The sequence below is a fragment of the Phoca vitulina genome, unplaced genomic scaffold, assembly GCF_004348235.1.
Source record: "Phoca vitulina isolate PV1807 unplaced genomic scaffold, GSC_HSeal_1.0 scaffold14, whole genome shotgun sequence".
NCBI classification, from domain to species: domain Eukaryota; kingdom Metazoa; phylum Chordata; class Mammalia; order Carnivora; family Phocidae; genus Phoca; species Phoca vitulina.
The window spans coordinates 17,962,543-17,978,873 of record NW_022589717.1 but is presented as its reverse complement, the minus strand read 5'-3'; the positions used below and the strand labels follow the sequence as shown (position 1 = coordinate 17,978,873).

The following is a 16,331-nucleotide window of genomic DNA, read 5'->3' as shown; positions in this document are numbered from 1 at the left end:
CATATTTTACCCATACACCATAACTAACTGCTCAGTGTAAGCTGGTTATCCATAAGAAAGGGTCCCTCTTGGTTCCAAAAAGGAAAAATACAATGATCCAACTTGGATCAAAACAAAAAGATACAATGATCCAATTAAGATCAGATTTTTAAAGGGATGCTGAGGACCAGAAGAAATGTGCTTCACGGGGTGGTATGGGGGTTAGAGCTGGGCTTTGGGTAAGTGAACAGAAGTGGGAATAGCAGCCGGAGGCAGCAAGGCCATGAACAGTTAACAGGAGGGGCATTGACATTAGAAAGAGGAGGCCGCCTTTGAGGGATGCCCGGGAAAGGAGGGCCAGGCTGGTTGTGCGAAGTCCCAGATGCAGAGATTGCTGAAGCCATGGCTTCTTAGCTGGGCACCCCCGCACTCTCTGGTCAGCGCACCTTCAGGTACCAGGTGTGTCCTGTGGACCCTGAGAATATGCCTGAAGAAAGCATGCTGTTCTTAGACTCGAAAGCCCTGCCTAAGGCTGTGTTGACAAACAGGAGTTCCCCAAATCTACAGAGCACCCCAAGAAAGAATCTGAGACTCGGTGTCAGAGTTGGGAAAGAGACTCAAGAGATAACTGTGGGGGGCGCCTGGGTGGCTCAGTCGTTAAGCGTCTGCCTTCGGCTCAGGTCATGATCCCAGGGTCCTGGGTTCGAGCTCCGCATCGGACTCCCTGCTCCGCAGGAAGCCTGCTTCTCCCTCTCCCACTCCCCCTGCTTGTGTTCCCTCTCTCGCTGTGTCTCTCTCTGTCAAATAAATAAATAAAATCTTTAAAAAAATAAAAAAGAGATAACTGTGGAACCCAAGATAAAAACTTCAGTTATGGACTCTCTTTTGATTCTTCTGAACACTTTTAATTGGTTTTAAATCACTTGAACAAACATTTATTGAGGCATCAGTATGTGCCAGACACTCTGCCAGACTCTTTAGTCCTTTAAAAAGCCAATTTCCAGGGGGTTTTCTGCAGATAAAAGGAAAGATGCAGTCCTCTCCCAAGGAGCTCATGAACTTGTCAAATCACTAAGCCTACACAGGACACTAATGTAACATTGTGTGTCAACTATACTCAAGTTAAAAAAAAAAATAATAAAAAAACAAAAATTTAAACTTGGAGAAAAACGTGGAAAGGCTGCCACCTTGAGGCACGTTTGATGGAAAATGTGGTTCAAGGCCCCTTTACCCTAGTTTCTCTTGAACTCTCTAAATGAGTCTTTTGATCCTTTTTGGATGTCGGGGTCCTTGGTCCCCACATGATGGGGTATGGGAGCTTATCAAGGAACAGGCTCGTATTTTCCTGATGGTTGGGAGCACCATGAAAGTACCTGGACCCACATTCAAGCCTGGTTCCAGAGTAACTTGAAAGCTTTAGCTAGGAGGAAATGCTCTGGGCAACCTTTATCCATAGCTCAGGTAAAGAGGACCCCTCCCAGGGGCGGATCACCAACACCGTCCCCCCCACAGAGGGCTGCTGGGCATCCCTTCCCGTTCCATAGTTACGGCCTCTCTGATCTCAGCCTCGCCTGCCTCCCTCTGACAGCCTGCACTCCGACCTCACCCCTGCAGCCAGGAATGCAGTACCAAAGCCCTGATGAACTCTGACCCGCTTCCTTCATTTTCCGGAGGCTGCAGTGCAGAAACCTGGCTTTGGCTCTGCTCCCCACCTCTCCCTCTTCCTCTCTTGCCTATCCCACTCCTCTCTCTTTTAGTTTATTAGCTGTGATTCCCAGTAAACAATTGTGATAGAGACATTTGGGCTTTGCTCCTTTATAAGTGAGAGCAAAACTGAAGTACCACACACACGACGGATTCCCCCCTCACACAACTCCTGGGCAAGGGGGAAAGATCTGTTTCACAAGTGCTTTTTAAAAAAAAGAAGGGGGTGCCTGGGTGGCTCAGTTGGTTAAGCGACTGCCTTCGGCTCAGGTCACGATCCTGGAGTCTCGGGATCGAGGCCCGCATCGGACTCCCTGCTCAGCAGGGAGTCTGCTTCTCCCTCTGATCCTCCCCCCTCTCATGTTCTCTCTCTCTGTCTCATTCTCTCTCTCAAATAAATAAATAAAATCTTTAAAAAAAATAAAAGAAAAAGAAAAAAAAAAAGAAAAAAAGTGCTTTTTTTCTGTTGCGGTATTTATACATTACTGTCGTGAAATAGACAGTACAATAGGGAATAAAGTAAAAATAAAGTCCTGCTTTTCATGCCTCTCCCATTGCTCCCATCTACGCATCCAGAGCTAACTGTAAATGTCGGGGGAGGGGTGTCCTTCTGGGCTTTTCTATTACCGGTTTTATCTTTGTGGTCTTCCTAGAATGGGTGCATATATCTACCAGAATCAATATGACTTCATGAATAAGAGGCTGCCTTGTTTCCAAGGACAAACAGGAAGCTTTTTGTTGTTTCCAGATCTCTATTGTCCTTACCATAGCGATTCCTACTCATAATTTTTCTAAAGCTATTTTCAGATGTGCGCAATAAGACCACATGTTTGTAGCTTGAATACTGTGACTATGATATTTAAGTAATTTCAGTCACCAAGAGGCAGGGGGTGAGTGGGACACCACACTAGGAATTCAGAAACTCCCAATGTCATCATGCTTCTGCTCTGAGTAACTGGTTGGACGACCTTGTGAGAGCCACTCAGCCTCTGGGCTTTCTCACCTTCACCTAGGAAACAAGATGGTCAGATTGCTTAAATTACAGAGCCTTTTCAGGTTAACATTCTATTTAATTTTTTTAAATAAAAATTTTTGTTTATTTTCATGGGAGTTATTTTTTTAAGTTCTCGTGAGTGTGTGTGTGAGAGGGAAGAACATAGGAGTACAGGCAGGGATGTTGGGGGGAGGATCCCTTTCTTCACCTGCCTCCAGGAATCGAATTGAACCTTTCACACCAGATGTAAGCAGCAGAGGTGGTCCACGTGGAGTTAGTGGGGTGGTCGGGCGGAGATCTGTGTAGAACAACGGGAAGACAAGGAGCCCTGAGACCAGACCAGCACCCTGGGAGACGCACACAGGTTGACCGAAAGCCTTTTTCCAAACATCAGGCAGGGCCCTTTTCTTCCTGGTCTTTGCTCTGAGATCGCATCCCCAGTAATCCTCCTGTGCTTTCCTTTTTCAGGCAGAGCATCTCACCAGCTGCTACTGGGGTGGGAGCAGCAATGCGCTGGACCGGCACGACCCCAGCCTGCCTTACCTTGAACAGTATCGCATTGACTTTGAGCAGTTCAAGGGGATGTTTGCTCTCCTCTTTCCCTGGGCCTGTGGAACTCACTCGGAAGTGCTGGCCTCCCGCTTGTTTCAGTTATTGGATGAAAATGGAGACTCTCTGATAAACTTCCGAGAGTTTGTCTCTGGGCTAAGTAAGCATGTGCAGTTATTGCATGGCTTTGGAGGGGCTGATGGGGCAGTAACAACTGCCCCGCTCATGGTGGTCCTCAGTGCTGCCCTCAGGGCCCCAGCCCTGCACTGCCTCCAAAGATTGGGTTTAGAGGGCAGAGGAGCACATTTTAAAGTTTGCAAACTGCTGGTGACATTTGTTTTTAGTGAATGGATATACTATATGATTAAAGCATTGCCTTCTACATTGGTTAGTTCTCAGCCCTAGTTAAAATACCTTATCAGAGAATTTGCAAGACAGTAAAATGCCAACATAAACACTGAAACCACAGACTATGATACCTTACAAGAGAAAAAGAAATATTTGGGTGGATTGATTTTCTTTGACAAAAACTATATTTCATAAAATTTTATAAAGAAATATAAAAACATTTCATAATGTTTTTAATAAAGGGCTGAAGAAACAACAACAGTTCTGCAGTCTAAGTGAAGGTCTTTTCTCTCCATTTTGCTTGGAGAAAGGACTGTCCGTCGTGAGCAAGAACACCCACATCTAACAAGGAGCACGCGGTTTCTGCCTGTCGGCCTCACTGACTGTGATTCTGTGTTAGCAGGACTGCCCTATGTTCTTTTGAACTCTTGTTCCGTTTATAATTGAGTAGAAAAGCTATAGGGACGTAGAGCTTGGCCCGCCAGATACGAGGTTGTGGTCATAGCAGGCATTATGTCAGGCTGCCAGAATGAGAGAAGAAGGAAAAAAAAAAGTTGATTCTAATTGTGCCACTCTGTGGCCTTGGCCGTGGACATGTACTTTAAAACAACATGCCTGAGGAAAGATGAAGAGGTCAGGCAAAGAGCCAACGATGAGTCCAAAAAGTGCTCTAAATCTTTAAGAATAATGACTAGTAAAGCTTTGTGAAAAACCAAAATTAAAAAAAAATGACTAGAAGGCATAAAGGCCAGAGGAAGCTGATGGTTTTTAAAAAGGCAAAGGGGTATAAATGAAATGCTCTTAGGAAGGAAAAAATTATTTGTACAAAGCACTCATGAATGTGTTTAAAGGGGGTGGGGGACATGGAAGAACTAGCCTTTTTTTTCTTTTTTTTTTTTTTTAAGATTTTATTTATTTGAGAACGAGAGAGAGAGCACGAGTAAGGGGGGAGAGGGAGAATCAGGCTCCCCACTGAACAGGGAGCCCACCCGGGGGCTCGATCCCTGGACCCTGAGATCATGACCTGAGCTGAAGGCAGCCACTTAATTGACTGAGCCACCCAGGTGTCCCCAGAACTAGCCTTTTTTAAGTGCAGACGCTGTTCAGATGCTTTAGAATTTGTACTTGATCACTAAATCCAAACAGTAGCCTTTTGAGGGGATAATGATAACTACCATTTACACAGCATTTACTCTGCTCCAGGCACTGCCCTAATGCTTTACGTACATTTGATCTGCCTAAGGCGCACAACTACAAAGTTAGAGTTTGAACCCAGGCATTCCAGGGGCACGGTTTGTGCTGTTACTTTTATGCTTTATTACCCACCTGCTTACTATTATCATCCCCATTTTCAGTTAAAGAGATGAAAGCTTTGAAAGTTAAATAACTTGCTGGGACGTTAGTTTTTAGCGAGTCAATACTTAATCTCTTACTGAACTGGACTGCACAGTTAGTACCTGCTGGGCCCGGGATTCAGACAAGGGCTGTCTGTCTTGATTGCTCACCCTTTTCTCACGAGTCTATGCTGATGACAGCAAGCAGGACAGTTTTTAGGGAAGGAGGAGCCATCAACTTTTAATACACAAGTAACACATGAGTACCTTCCACTTTTTAAAAAAAGTGAAGCAGTCCAAACAGGGCTAAAGACCCCTTTGACCCTCTTCTAATCTTTTCTGCCCCAAGGTAACTACTTATTACCAGATTGGTGGCTATCAAAAGGAGATTTTTAAAAAATTATCTTTTGACATGGATAAGGAGGAGGAAAAAGAGACCAGTTCTGCATGTAGAAAGTGATAGAAATAAATATAAGTATTTAATTTACTTAAGTTCAGTGACTCCAGTAAGAAAATACTCTTTAAAATCTTCAAGAAAGGAAAGAAGCTTGCAGTCCGGGATAGTGAAAACACTGGAAAAGAGTATTTAGGCTTCTCAAAATGCAATCAAGTTCTTGAGCAAAGTAAGCCTTGCCCTAGATACTGAGAGAATGCTCAGAGCTGATGTTAGTTATGTGGGTCAATTATAGTCATGGAGACAGAAAAGAGAAATTCTGTTCAGGCTTTAAACACTAAAAAAAGAATTCTGGAAAAGATGGATCAGTAATTTTTTTCGAGGGGAGATCAGTAATTTTAATGTCAGTCCCCTGAAAGTTCCCTCTAGAAATTCATAAACAGGTGGTCTATAAGGAATTAGAAATGGATTACTATCAGAAGCCACGAATGAGCTGTATCTCCTTTTCCAGTCGTGTTGCTGAAAGGCAGTCTCTAAATATGTCATAGATGTCATGATGCGGCTGGTCATTTGACAGCTAAAACTCTATAAATGGAAAAGGTAAGAGTATATAGAAGTTGGTGATTGGGTGACTGGCTGAACACTGCCTCCCAGGTGGGATGGTTAATGAATGAGTTTCAACAGAGAGTTCTCTAGTACCTTGGGCTTGATATTTAATCTCTGATCATTTCTTCATTTGCAAATGAATTACTGTCAGGATTAAATGAAATACTTCTAGTAGAGTTCCTGGAACGATGCCTGACTTAAAAAGGGTTAGTTATTATTGTTACTATAATTACTCTTCATCCCCCTCTACTGGACTCAGCAACTGAAGTCATAGAAAAAGAGGAGGCCAAATTAAAACTGGAAAAGAAAAAAACAAAACAAAACCCAATATTGCTCATCAAATTTTCCAACTAAAGTCTAACTCTGGTATTTTGAGTATTAGGGATATGAAAGAATGAGTTCCTATGTGAAGCTGACTCAGTAAAGGCCAATCCTAACAGTTTTATAACTGGAAAAAAAAAAAAAGAGGGAGAGAGAAAAGAGGCCTACTCACCAGATGTGTGGGCTACATGAAGCTGAGAAAGACAGCCAAAATGTTGGATGACAAAAATGAGATTTGAAAAAAAAATTCCCCATGAAGAAATGATTGGCAAAACAAATTGGTAAGGATAAACCAGAAATCCTAAATTTTAAGAAATGATTATGAGAAGAAAAAAAGTGGGGGACACCTGGCTGGCTCAGTCAGTGGAGTGTGTAACTCTTGGTCTCGGGGTTGTGAGTTTGAACTGCATGTTGGGTGTAGAGATTACTTAAAAATAAAAAATCTTTAAAAAAAAACAACCTAGTTAGGGTTTTTACATATGGTATAGTGGGTTCAGGCATGGGATCTAGAGTTAGACAAATCTAAATCCAAATCCTGGGCTTGCCACTTATTAGCCTATGACCTTGAACACAGTACTTACCATCAATAAGCTCAGCTTTCCTCATCTGTAAAATTCGGATAATATTTATGTCCATCTCATAGAATTATTGTGAGAGAAAAATGAACTACGCATGTTAAGTAGATAGCATGGGACTTAACACAGAGCAAATAATTAATAAATGTCTGTCATTATTTTCATGATAAGTATTAGTTGGTGTGCAAACATCTTGGGGTTTAGTTAACCACGTGGTCAATACGAAACTCCACAGTGAAAGAGTATAAAAAATTGAATGCAGATTCAGGGTATCTTAGTAGTGGAGTCAAGAGTATCTCCACTATTCTCTGAAGTGGACAAGAGGCTTCTGGAACTCTCTGCAGGGAGATATTGATTGACAAGGTGACACGTAAGGTGGATGTGCATAAAAGTAGGGAAGGGTATACAAACTATGTCACATGAGAAAGTGGAAAATAGATAAACTTGCCTTGAAAAGATAAGCTTGAGGGAGACAGGTGTGTTATCCTCAAAATCTGAAGGGTCGTTGTATTGAGGCAACAGACCTATTCTGTTTGGCTTTAAAGAGTAGAATAAGGGGAGGAAAAGCAGTTCTAAACCTTTTTGTGAGTCATGGACTCTTGGAGATATAATAAGGACTATGGACATTTTCTCCCCCACAAAAGGACATACGCACATAGAGACAAAATTGTACATTTTAGGGGCTTCCTGGACTTTCTGAAGTTGAGATTGCAGGTTAAGGATCCTAAGACTAAAACAAAAATTGCAGAAGAACTTTCAATTAATTTAAAGAATACATTGGTGGAATGGAATGTCTCTGGTGGTGACAAGCTCCCTGTCCCTGTGAGTGTCCCAGTAGGTGCTAGACTCTCCTGTCTTTTGTGGAGGAGGGGAGATGCCTACATTCAGGGGGACATTGGACAAGACAACCCCTGATGTTCCTGCTAACCCAAATTCTGTGATTCCTCTTTTCCCAAAGCTGATTAATCTTCAAGTAGGTGCTCTGAGGCAAGATATTTACAGAGGATTTTCTGATTCCTGAAATACATATGGTCTTTAAAGGAAGAAGTAACAAGGTTCTTTTGATTGAAGTGATGGTGATATAGTGGGTAGATGAGGATGAATTAAACTGAAGAAACATTTAGGAGACCCCAAAAACAACTAAAAGGGATTTTTACAATGAGTAATTGGAAGCAATCTCAAACATATTTTGAGATTATTTCTGAATTCCATTAGAGTGTTGAGACCCAGTCATATGATTTTTTCTTAATAACAACACCTTTATTATGTGCCAGGCGCTATTCTAAGCGTTTTATACATGTTAGCATGTTTAATCCACACATTACTTTGATCCTGATGTCAAGACCACTGGTAGAATCTTCTATTTATCATCCGGCCTTATATAGGGGAAACTGAGGTACAGAGAGGTTAACTCTCTGAAGGGCATATAGTAAGTACAAAGGATTTGAAACCCGGCATCCTGGTTCCAGAGCTCTTAGCCCAAATATGTGCTGGCCAGACCTGTTACCCAGTGTCTTGATTTCAATTTGCAAAAAGTAGACTTTTCAAGGGAATGCTAAGCCCAGAGGGGTCAGTAGCACACATAATACCTTCACATTGGTACTTATGTGATTCTAGGTGCTGCGTGCCACGGGGACCTCACAGAGAAACTCAAACTCCTGTACAAAATGCACGTCTTGCCCGGTAAGTGAGCGACACAGAGGAGCTCATGTATCTCTACCAGGACCTGGTTTGAAATCTCTCTTTTTGTGATATTTAGAATCACTCACTGGTCACTAAGGATGAATGGAATAGTAATGACCTACATAGGTTCCTGAATCCGTATGTGCTTGATCTGTGGTCATTTTCCTGTCTGAGGTAGGAGTGGTAATAGAAAAGAGCAGACTTCTGCAAGAGAGTGAATAGCATTTGGTAACTCATGGGATATAAGGGTTGTGAAAGAGAAGAGAGGGTAGGAACCTGAGATTTTGAGATTAGAAGGAGTCGTTTTAACACAGGAACAAGTGGGAAAGATGGAGAGGTTTTGAGCTCAGGTTTTAAAAAGGTTGCCCTATAGCTTGGATGTAGCTAGCAAATACTTAAAAAAAAATGAGGGATTAGCATTAAGGATAGAGATAGGGTAGAACTATAGATTTGAGAATTATCTTTAATGCGTACAGTTTCCTAAAATTTGGTTTGTGAAGCAGCATTTCACAGAATTTAGGAGAATCTTAAAAAAAGGAAGATGTAAAGGGACACCGTGGTGTGAGGTTGTTAAAAAGGAAGATGGAGTGAAAAATGGAGTGAGCTCCCCGCCCCCCGTAAGGCGTTCAGGGCCCCCAGTGATGTGCCCCACTCCACCTTTGTAACTTCAGCTTCTCACCCTCCCCCTTGTCACTTCTTTAACAACTAAAGCACACTTTCACTGAGTCACCGCTCTGCCAATATGAGAATTACCTCTCCTCCTCTCTCTAGAGCCATCCTCTGATCAAGACGAGCCAGATTCTGCTTTTGAAGCAACTCAATACTTCTTTGAAGATATCACCCCAGAATGTACACACGGTAAGTGACTTTCCTCGCCAGGGGTACTGTATTTCTTTTCTACAGAGCCCTCTGTCATTGGAAGAAGTTGCCTCCAAAGCTAGTCAATCAGAAGTATACCAATCCAGTAGCCTAATATGTTACTTTCTTTTCACATTTCTGAAGTCGGGCAACCAACTCCTGGGGAGTGGGTACTTGGCCCACTGAAGGGACCATGTACACCATGTCCCCCTGGCTTAGGGAAAACATGGCCCAAAGAGCTATGTATTTTACTCCATTCTGCCTGCTATAGTCAGCCTCATTAAGGACATCATCCTGTTATTATGCTGCTATCCAGAATCAGGACATTTCTGCCAGAAAGAGTTCTCTTATTTCTGTCTTAGCTCTGTAACAGCCATCCAGATGCAAACCTCAGCCCGTGGGCCAAATGTGGCCCACGGTCTGTTTGCACAACCTGTGAACTAAGAATGGTTTTTACATTTTTAAATGGTTTCTAGAAATCATAAGTAGAATAATAATTCATGATAGGGGAAGATTACATGAAATTTAAACTTCAGTGCCTAGAAATAAAGTTTTAAAGCTGTTCATTTATATTGCCTCTGGCTACCTTCATGCTACAGGGGTAAGATTGAGTAGTTGAGACGGAGACAGTATGGCCTGCAAAGCCGAAAATACTTACTCTCCGGCCCTTTACAAAAAAAAAATGTGCTCACTTCTGCTTTATGTAGTTGTTAGATCTACATAGATGTGATTCAACTCATTGTATACATCTCCAAATTTATATATTGTCATGTCCTGTTTGTCTTGTATGAAGCTAAGCAGAGTCGCTCAGCTTGCTGCTGCAGTGAGTTATTTACCTTCTCATTCATCATCAGTGAAGCTTCATGACTTCACCCAAGTCCAAAAGTAAATGTGGTTGCTCCTGGGTCCTTTTGCCTCTTAAATTTTCCATTCCAAAATAAGCAGAGTTTAGACCAGCTTTTTATTATTATTATTATTGGAGTATAATTAACATACAGTGTCATATTAGTTTCAGCCGTACAACGTGATTTATTCTGTACATTACTCAGTGCTCATCACGGTAAGTGTAGTCACCATTTATTATCAAACTATGTTATTATGATTGAGTAGAAAGGGGTGAACCGGATCCAGTCTTATTATTGGCAGTACGAGTTGAGGGTAGGATCTGTGGACAGAATGCTACTCTGCTGCTCTGTATATTGTTACCCAGGTGACCTCAGGTAGGTCCTGGTATTTCTGAGTCTCAATTTCCTTCTGTGGAAAATGGAGATGGTAGTTGTCCTCTTGGGTGTAGATTGGATTTAATGAGATAATGCAGGAAGGCTTTTAGCATAGTGTCTTCGCATGTCCTATGATATTCTTAGCTTTGTTAGCAATAGTATTTTGGCTGCAAAACGTGAGCACTATCTTTCTTAGTAAACACTCATTTCAGAAAAGGATCCACTTGTTTCAGAATGCTTCAGCAATGCTCACATGCCAGTAGCATTTAATAATCATCAAAGTTGCTTTTTAAAAAATGTTTTTCTAACTCCAAAATCATTATTGCTTTGTGTTGAAATTCTAAAAATATAATATATAAAATAAGCTAAAGATAACCTTAAAATTTTATAATACAAAGATAACAGTATCTTGAAATATTTTCCGTCATTTTTATTCATATAACATGTATGTCTATGTATAAACCTGGGATCAAACTGCCTATTATAGTTGTGTAGACTACTTTTTTCATTTAAAGTCCAGTGAGCATATTACTATGTCATGAAACAGTCTCTGGAAACATGGTTTTTAAATGGCTGTATTATATCTATTGCACAAACTTACCATATATTAAATATTTTTTAATATCTACTGGTTTCCTAAATCACTTTCAACATTAAGAGGAGAAGAACTTCTTGGTGACATATAGTGCATTGTTCTCGCTCTGTCTTAAAAGCTGCTGAGATTAACCTGATGCTAAATTCAGTGAAGGTCCCATATCTGGCAAACCAGCCATCTTTTGGATGATTGAAGAAGTGCTGGAATGCATTCTGAGAGCTGACAAATGGAATGGGAATGGGGGTTATACATACCTCTCCTTTTTGAAGTCCTTATGTGCCCTGTGATGTTCCGTTTTAAGAAGAAAAAGGAAAACAGTTATCAGTGGTTTCCTTGAAAGTCCTATCTTTGAAATGCCAGATTATGAATGTAAGGAATTTTGTAGGATTTTTTGGTTTCCCTTTTATCAACATCGATTTTTATTTCTTTTTTAAAAAGTTCTTGATCTTTTGCAGGGCCTGACAGAAAACCAGGCTCGTGTATATAAAGTTAAGATGATGAGGTAACAGAGAGGGTAGGGAAATCGACATTCATTGGGCCATCACCACCATTTTTTAAGTACGGAAGACTACATGACAACATTCCTTTAAGTCCTAATTCTACACTGAACCCCACTTGTGAAAAATAATTCTGGGGGAAACCATTACCGAGAAATAGGGCTATCGGATAAAATAGGGAACACCTAGTAAAAGCTAAGTTTGAGATAAATAAAAAAATCATTTGTTTAGCATGAGTATATTCCATGTGCTATTTAAGGCTCACTTCTACTAAAGCATTATTGGTTATTTATTTCAAATTCAAATTTAACTCTGTGTACTGGGTTTTGGTTTTGGTTTTGTTTTGTTTGTTTTGCTGAATAAGGCAACCTGACCTAGAGGCTTTTCTGTTTTCTACTACAAATGCTGAATCTGTGGGTTTGTTGTATAACCTTGTAATCTTTTTCTTCTCTTTCTTGGCAGTGGTTGGGTTGGATAGCAGAAGGAAGCACGGTGCAGATGACGGCTTTGTTACAGTGAGTCTCCAACCCGACAGAGGTAAGGATGCTCTCCTCCACATGTTTACCTTACTGCGGGTTGGACACTTGTTTCTTGACCTTTGAATACTTATTTCTTGACACTTGGGTTTTAGGGAAGAGGGCAAATTCTCAAGAAAATCGTAATTATCTGAGACTCTGGACTCCAGAAAATAAATCTAAATCAAAGAACGCAAAGGATTTACCCAAATTGAATCAGGTAAGTGTTTAACATTTCAGTTCATTCATTTCGAACCTTGAAGCTCTGTTTTCCAGTCACAGAAAAATGTAGCGTTAAGTCCCCCTCAAAGAGAATGGTAACTCGGCATTTTAATTGGGATCTGTTTGGATCTATTTTGTGCATGTTTTTGTGCATCAAAAATAGGCTCAGTCATGAGAAGGTGACCCCCGCAGAGAAAATGTGAATCACAAAATATTCAGTTTTGAGAGTACAAGCATTCTCATTTCAGTTATTAAAAATACCGTCAGATACTCAAAAGACAAGCTCATGCTGTTGGCAAATTTCTGTGCTCGGCTATAAAGATAGCTATTAACACATTTTGTCCTTAAAACGCTGAAATGTCTGAGGCAGATGAAACAATACAAATAATTGTAACGCAGGATGCCAGTGCTGAGTCGCCTATCAGGAGAGCAGATGAACCCTGTGGGGGGGGTCCGGGGACACCAGCAGACGTGTCCTGGGAGGGGGCACTGGAGCCTCACTGGGGGCAGCACACCCAAGTGTGGAGATGTGAAATGGGATGAGGTCTGGGATTTCCTTACGGTGCTCGAACAGAGGATAAGAGAGTTAGTGGGGCAACTGTCTGACAGTCATTCTTGACCTCAGGTGACAGGTACATGAAGGTTTATTATTTCATTCTTTCTACGTTTATGGATGTTGGAAAAATTTCAAATTAAAAAGAATGGAAACATGAGTAAAGAGACTTTAAACAACACGTCAATTCATCTGACATCTAGGACTTTTCAAGGGTCTTTCAGGAACCCTATTTTTTTTTTTTAAGATTTTATTTATTTTATTTGACAGAGAGGGAGAAACAGAGAGAGAGCATGAGCAGGGGGAGCGGCAGCGGCAGAGGGAGAAGCAGGCTCACCGCTGAGCAGGGAGCCTGACTCGGGGCTCGATCCCAGGACCCTGGGATCACGACCCAAGCCGAAGGCAGACGTTTAACGACTGAGCCACCCAGGCGCCCCCTAATATCAAATAGCTTTCCGGCCCGCTTCAGTCCTGCCTCTGTGCTTCCCATGAAATGGTCACATCCTTTGTGTTTTCCCGAATCGCTTTTCAGGGGCAGTTTATTGAGCTGTGTAAGACAATGTACAACATGTTCAGCGAAGACCCCAATGAGCAGGAGCTGTACCACGCCACGGCCGCGGTGACCAGCCTCCTGCTGGAGATTGGGGAAGTCGGCAAGCTCTTTGTCACCCAGCCTGCAAAGGAGGGCGGGAGCGGGGGCAGCATCCCAGGCATGCTCTTCCCCAAGAAAGGGCCCAGCCAGCCTTACGTGATGGAGTCTGTTGAGCCCCTGCCGGCCAGCTTGACCGGGGAGGGTGAGGAGCACTCCCTGGGAGGGCAGATGGAGGACATTAAGCTGGAGGACTCCTCTCCCCGGGACAACGGGGCCTGCTCCTCCATGCTGATTTCCGACGATGACACCAAGGACGACAGCTCCATGTCCTCGTACTCGGTGCTGAGCGCCGGCTCCCACGAGGAGGACAAGCTGCACTGCGAGGACATTGGGGAGGACACAGTCCTGGTGCGCAGCGGTCAGGGCACGGGGGCACTGCGCCGGAGCACCAGCCTGGACCGGGACTGGGCCATCACCTTCGAGCAGTTCCTGGCCTCCCTCCTGACTGAGCCGGCCCTGGTGAAGTACTTTGACAAGCCCGTGTGCATGATGGCCAGGATCACCAGTGCAAAAAACATCCGGATGATGGGCAAGCCCCTCACCTCGGTCAGTGACTATGAGATCTCCGCCATGTCAGGCTGACACCTGCGCCTTCGTTGGGGACGGGTTGGGGAGGGAAGGGAAGGGTTTTGGTTTTGGTGTTGTTTTTGTTTTTTTAAATGTTCTGTGTTGGGGTTCCTTTCTCCCTTTTAAATTAAATATTTATTAGGACCCGGCTTGAAGCCTAGTGTTTTCATAATATAATACAGTGAAAACTGTTGGAGAAATATTTAAACACCTCGATGTAGGTACAGTACGCTGTCTTGGGGGGAGGGGGATTTCCCAGAATACAGTTTATTCAGTGAATTCCAAAAAAAAAAAAAGATGAATCTGTCCGTGATATGTGTGTATTTTAACTTCTTAATCTTGCTGTTGAGCTGTATACATGGTTTAAAAACAGTGCTGTTTAATGCTAAATAAGGCCACAGCCATTTGTATTTGGGCTTTCTAGATGATACTAGACCCATAAGGAAAATGAAATGCCACGAACACAAGAATGTTCCCAAAAGGAAAAGAAACTGTCAGCTGAGGCAAATCCTATACCATCTTAGGGGGCATTCAAAATATTTTTTAAGATTTGAAATACATTTCATAAAAGTCCTCTATTCAAAAATCCTATTCAACAGATGTTTCCTTTCAAGGAGGAAACATCTGAGGTTCTAAACAATTATGAACGTGTAAATGATTTTTACATATGCCAGAATAACACTTCTATTTGATCAATCCAGACCAATACCAGATTGATTTTGCATTAGAAAACTGTTCTGATTATTTAAGTCAGCTGACCAGAATTCAGGGAAAATGAACAGTCTTTTGTTACAGAGAATCTGAAAATGGCAACAAAGAAGACAGAAGGCTCTGGATTTTTTTTTCCCCCTCTGGAAAGAGTAAAAGTACTGATGCTTCTGATACTGGATCTTCAGCTTCTTGTTACTCATTGCAAATAAAGCAAAAACTAAAACAAACTTTACCATTTCTATACTCTACATAGATTCAAGAAATTATGCCACGTATTGCCTATGATCATCTTTCCAGTTAAATCAATGTAAAGTAGAGATCATGTAAACTTAAAAAAACAATCTGCAAGATAACGTACCTGAATGTTTTAAAGCAGAACTTGTCACTTTATTAAAAGAATAGTATGCTCTATCTATTTCCTGAATGGATGTGGAAAAGAAGACTAGCGCACCTGCACTTTGGATTCTTGCTTTTTTTAAAATTTTATTACTATTCCAGTTTTGCCTTTTACAGATGTTGAAGGTTTTCTCTCCTGTTGAATCATCATCATGGTCACATTTTCTTTGCTTATTCAGAGTGTTCGTTTCAACACATTCCTTTATGATGCATTGTGTTTTTATGTTAACTCTTGCTGCTGTTTTTTATTTTGTTTACAGAATGATTTTTAAACTGTCCAATGAAGTAGTGTTAACCTCAAGTAGGACAAATGTGAACAAATAAAATACATCAAATATTCAGATGTGGCTTTTATCTCAGTGCTTGAGTTCCTACCTAAGGCAATAACGTGACTCTTTTGACAACTTTGGGGGGGGATTCTATTTGGACAACCATTTGACTAAGTAAACCAGCGCTTACAGGCAAATATTTTGAGATAAATACAATATGTAGTGATGTGCGTGCGAATGGGTGTGTTTAAAATAAGAGAATGCTTATCACTTATCTAATTATTATTATTATTTTTTAAGATTTTATTTATTTGACAGAGAGAGACACAGTGAGAGAGGGAACACAAGCAGTGGGAGTGGGAGAGGGAGAAGCAGACTCCCCGCTGAGCAGGGAGCCCGATGCAGGGCTCGATCCCAGGACCCTGGGACCATGACCTGAGCCAAAGGCAGATGCTTAACCGACTGAGCCACCCAGGCGCCCCAGTTATCTAATTATTTAACTTATCCTGCAAAAGAGATTAAAGGATGAAAATCCCTCTGTTTCATCCTCATCAGTACACTGTAGTACCATTTAGTTTGTATCTAGTTGAGTAACTAGTCATTTAATTCATTTAACTTTAAGACGGTTACACATTATTCCATCATGTGTTTCTACCTCTAGGGGCGCCTGGGTGCCTCAGTCGGTTGGGCATCTGCCTTCGGTTGGGGTCATGATCCTGGAGTCCTGGGATTGAGCCCGGTGTCGGGCTCCTTGCTCGGCAGGGAGTCTGCTTTTCCCTCTCCCTCTAC

The 16,331-nt window shown here is 41.9% G+C and overlaps 1 protein-coding gene across 2 annotated transcripts in view; it reads left to right on the top strand.

The window, feature by feature from the left end:
- TBC1D9 (TBC1 domain family member 9) overlaps nucleotides 1–15,614 on the top strand; it is a 116,057-nt gene extending 100,443 nt beyond the window's left edge. The window contains exons 15-20 of one of the 2 annotated variants that reach the window (XM_032412890.1): nucleotides 3,146–3,386; nucleotides 8,422–8,487; nucleotides 9,259–9,345; nucleotides 12,120–12,194; nucleotides 12,289–12,392; nucleotides 13,480–15,614. In XM_032412890.1, the coding sequence (XP_032268781.1) occupies nucleotides 3,146–3,386; nucleotides 8,422–8,487; nucleotides 9,259–9,345; nucleotides 12,120–12,194; nucleotides 12,289–12,392; nucleotides 13,480–14,181 (1,275 nt within the window). In that variant the 3' untranslated portion in view covers nucleotides 14,182–15,614. The remainder of the gene's footprint in view (nucleotides 1–3,145; nucleotides 3,387–8,421; nucleotides 8,488–9,258; nucleotides 9,346–12,119; nucleotides 12,195–12,288; nucleotides 12,393–13,479) is intronic. The other variant, XM_032412892.1, reaches the window with a different exon arrangement.
- The last annotated feature ends 717 nt before the right edge of the window (nucleotides 15,615–16,331 follow it).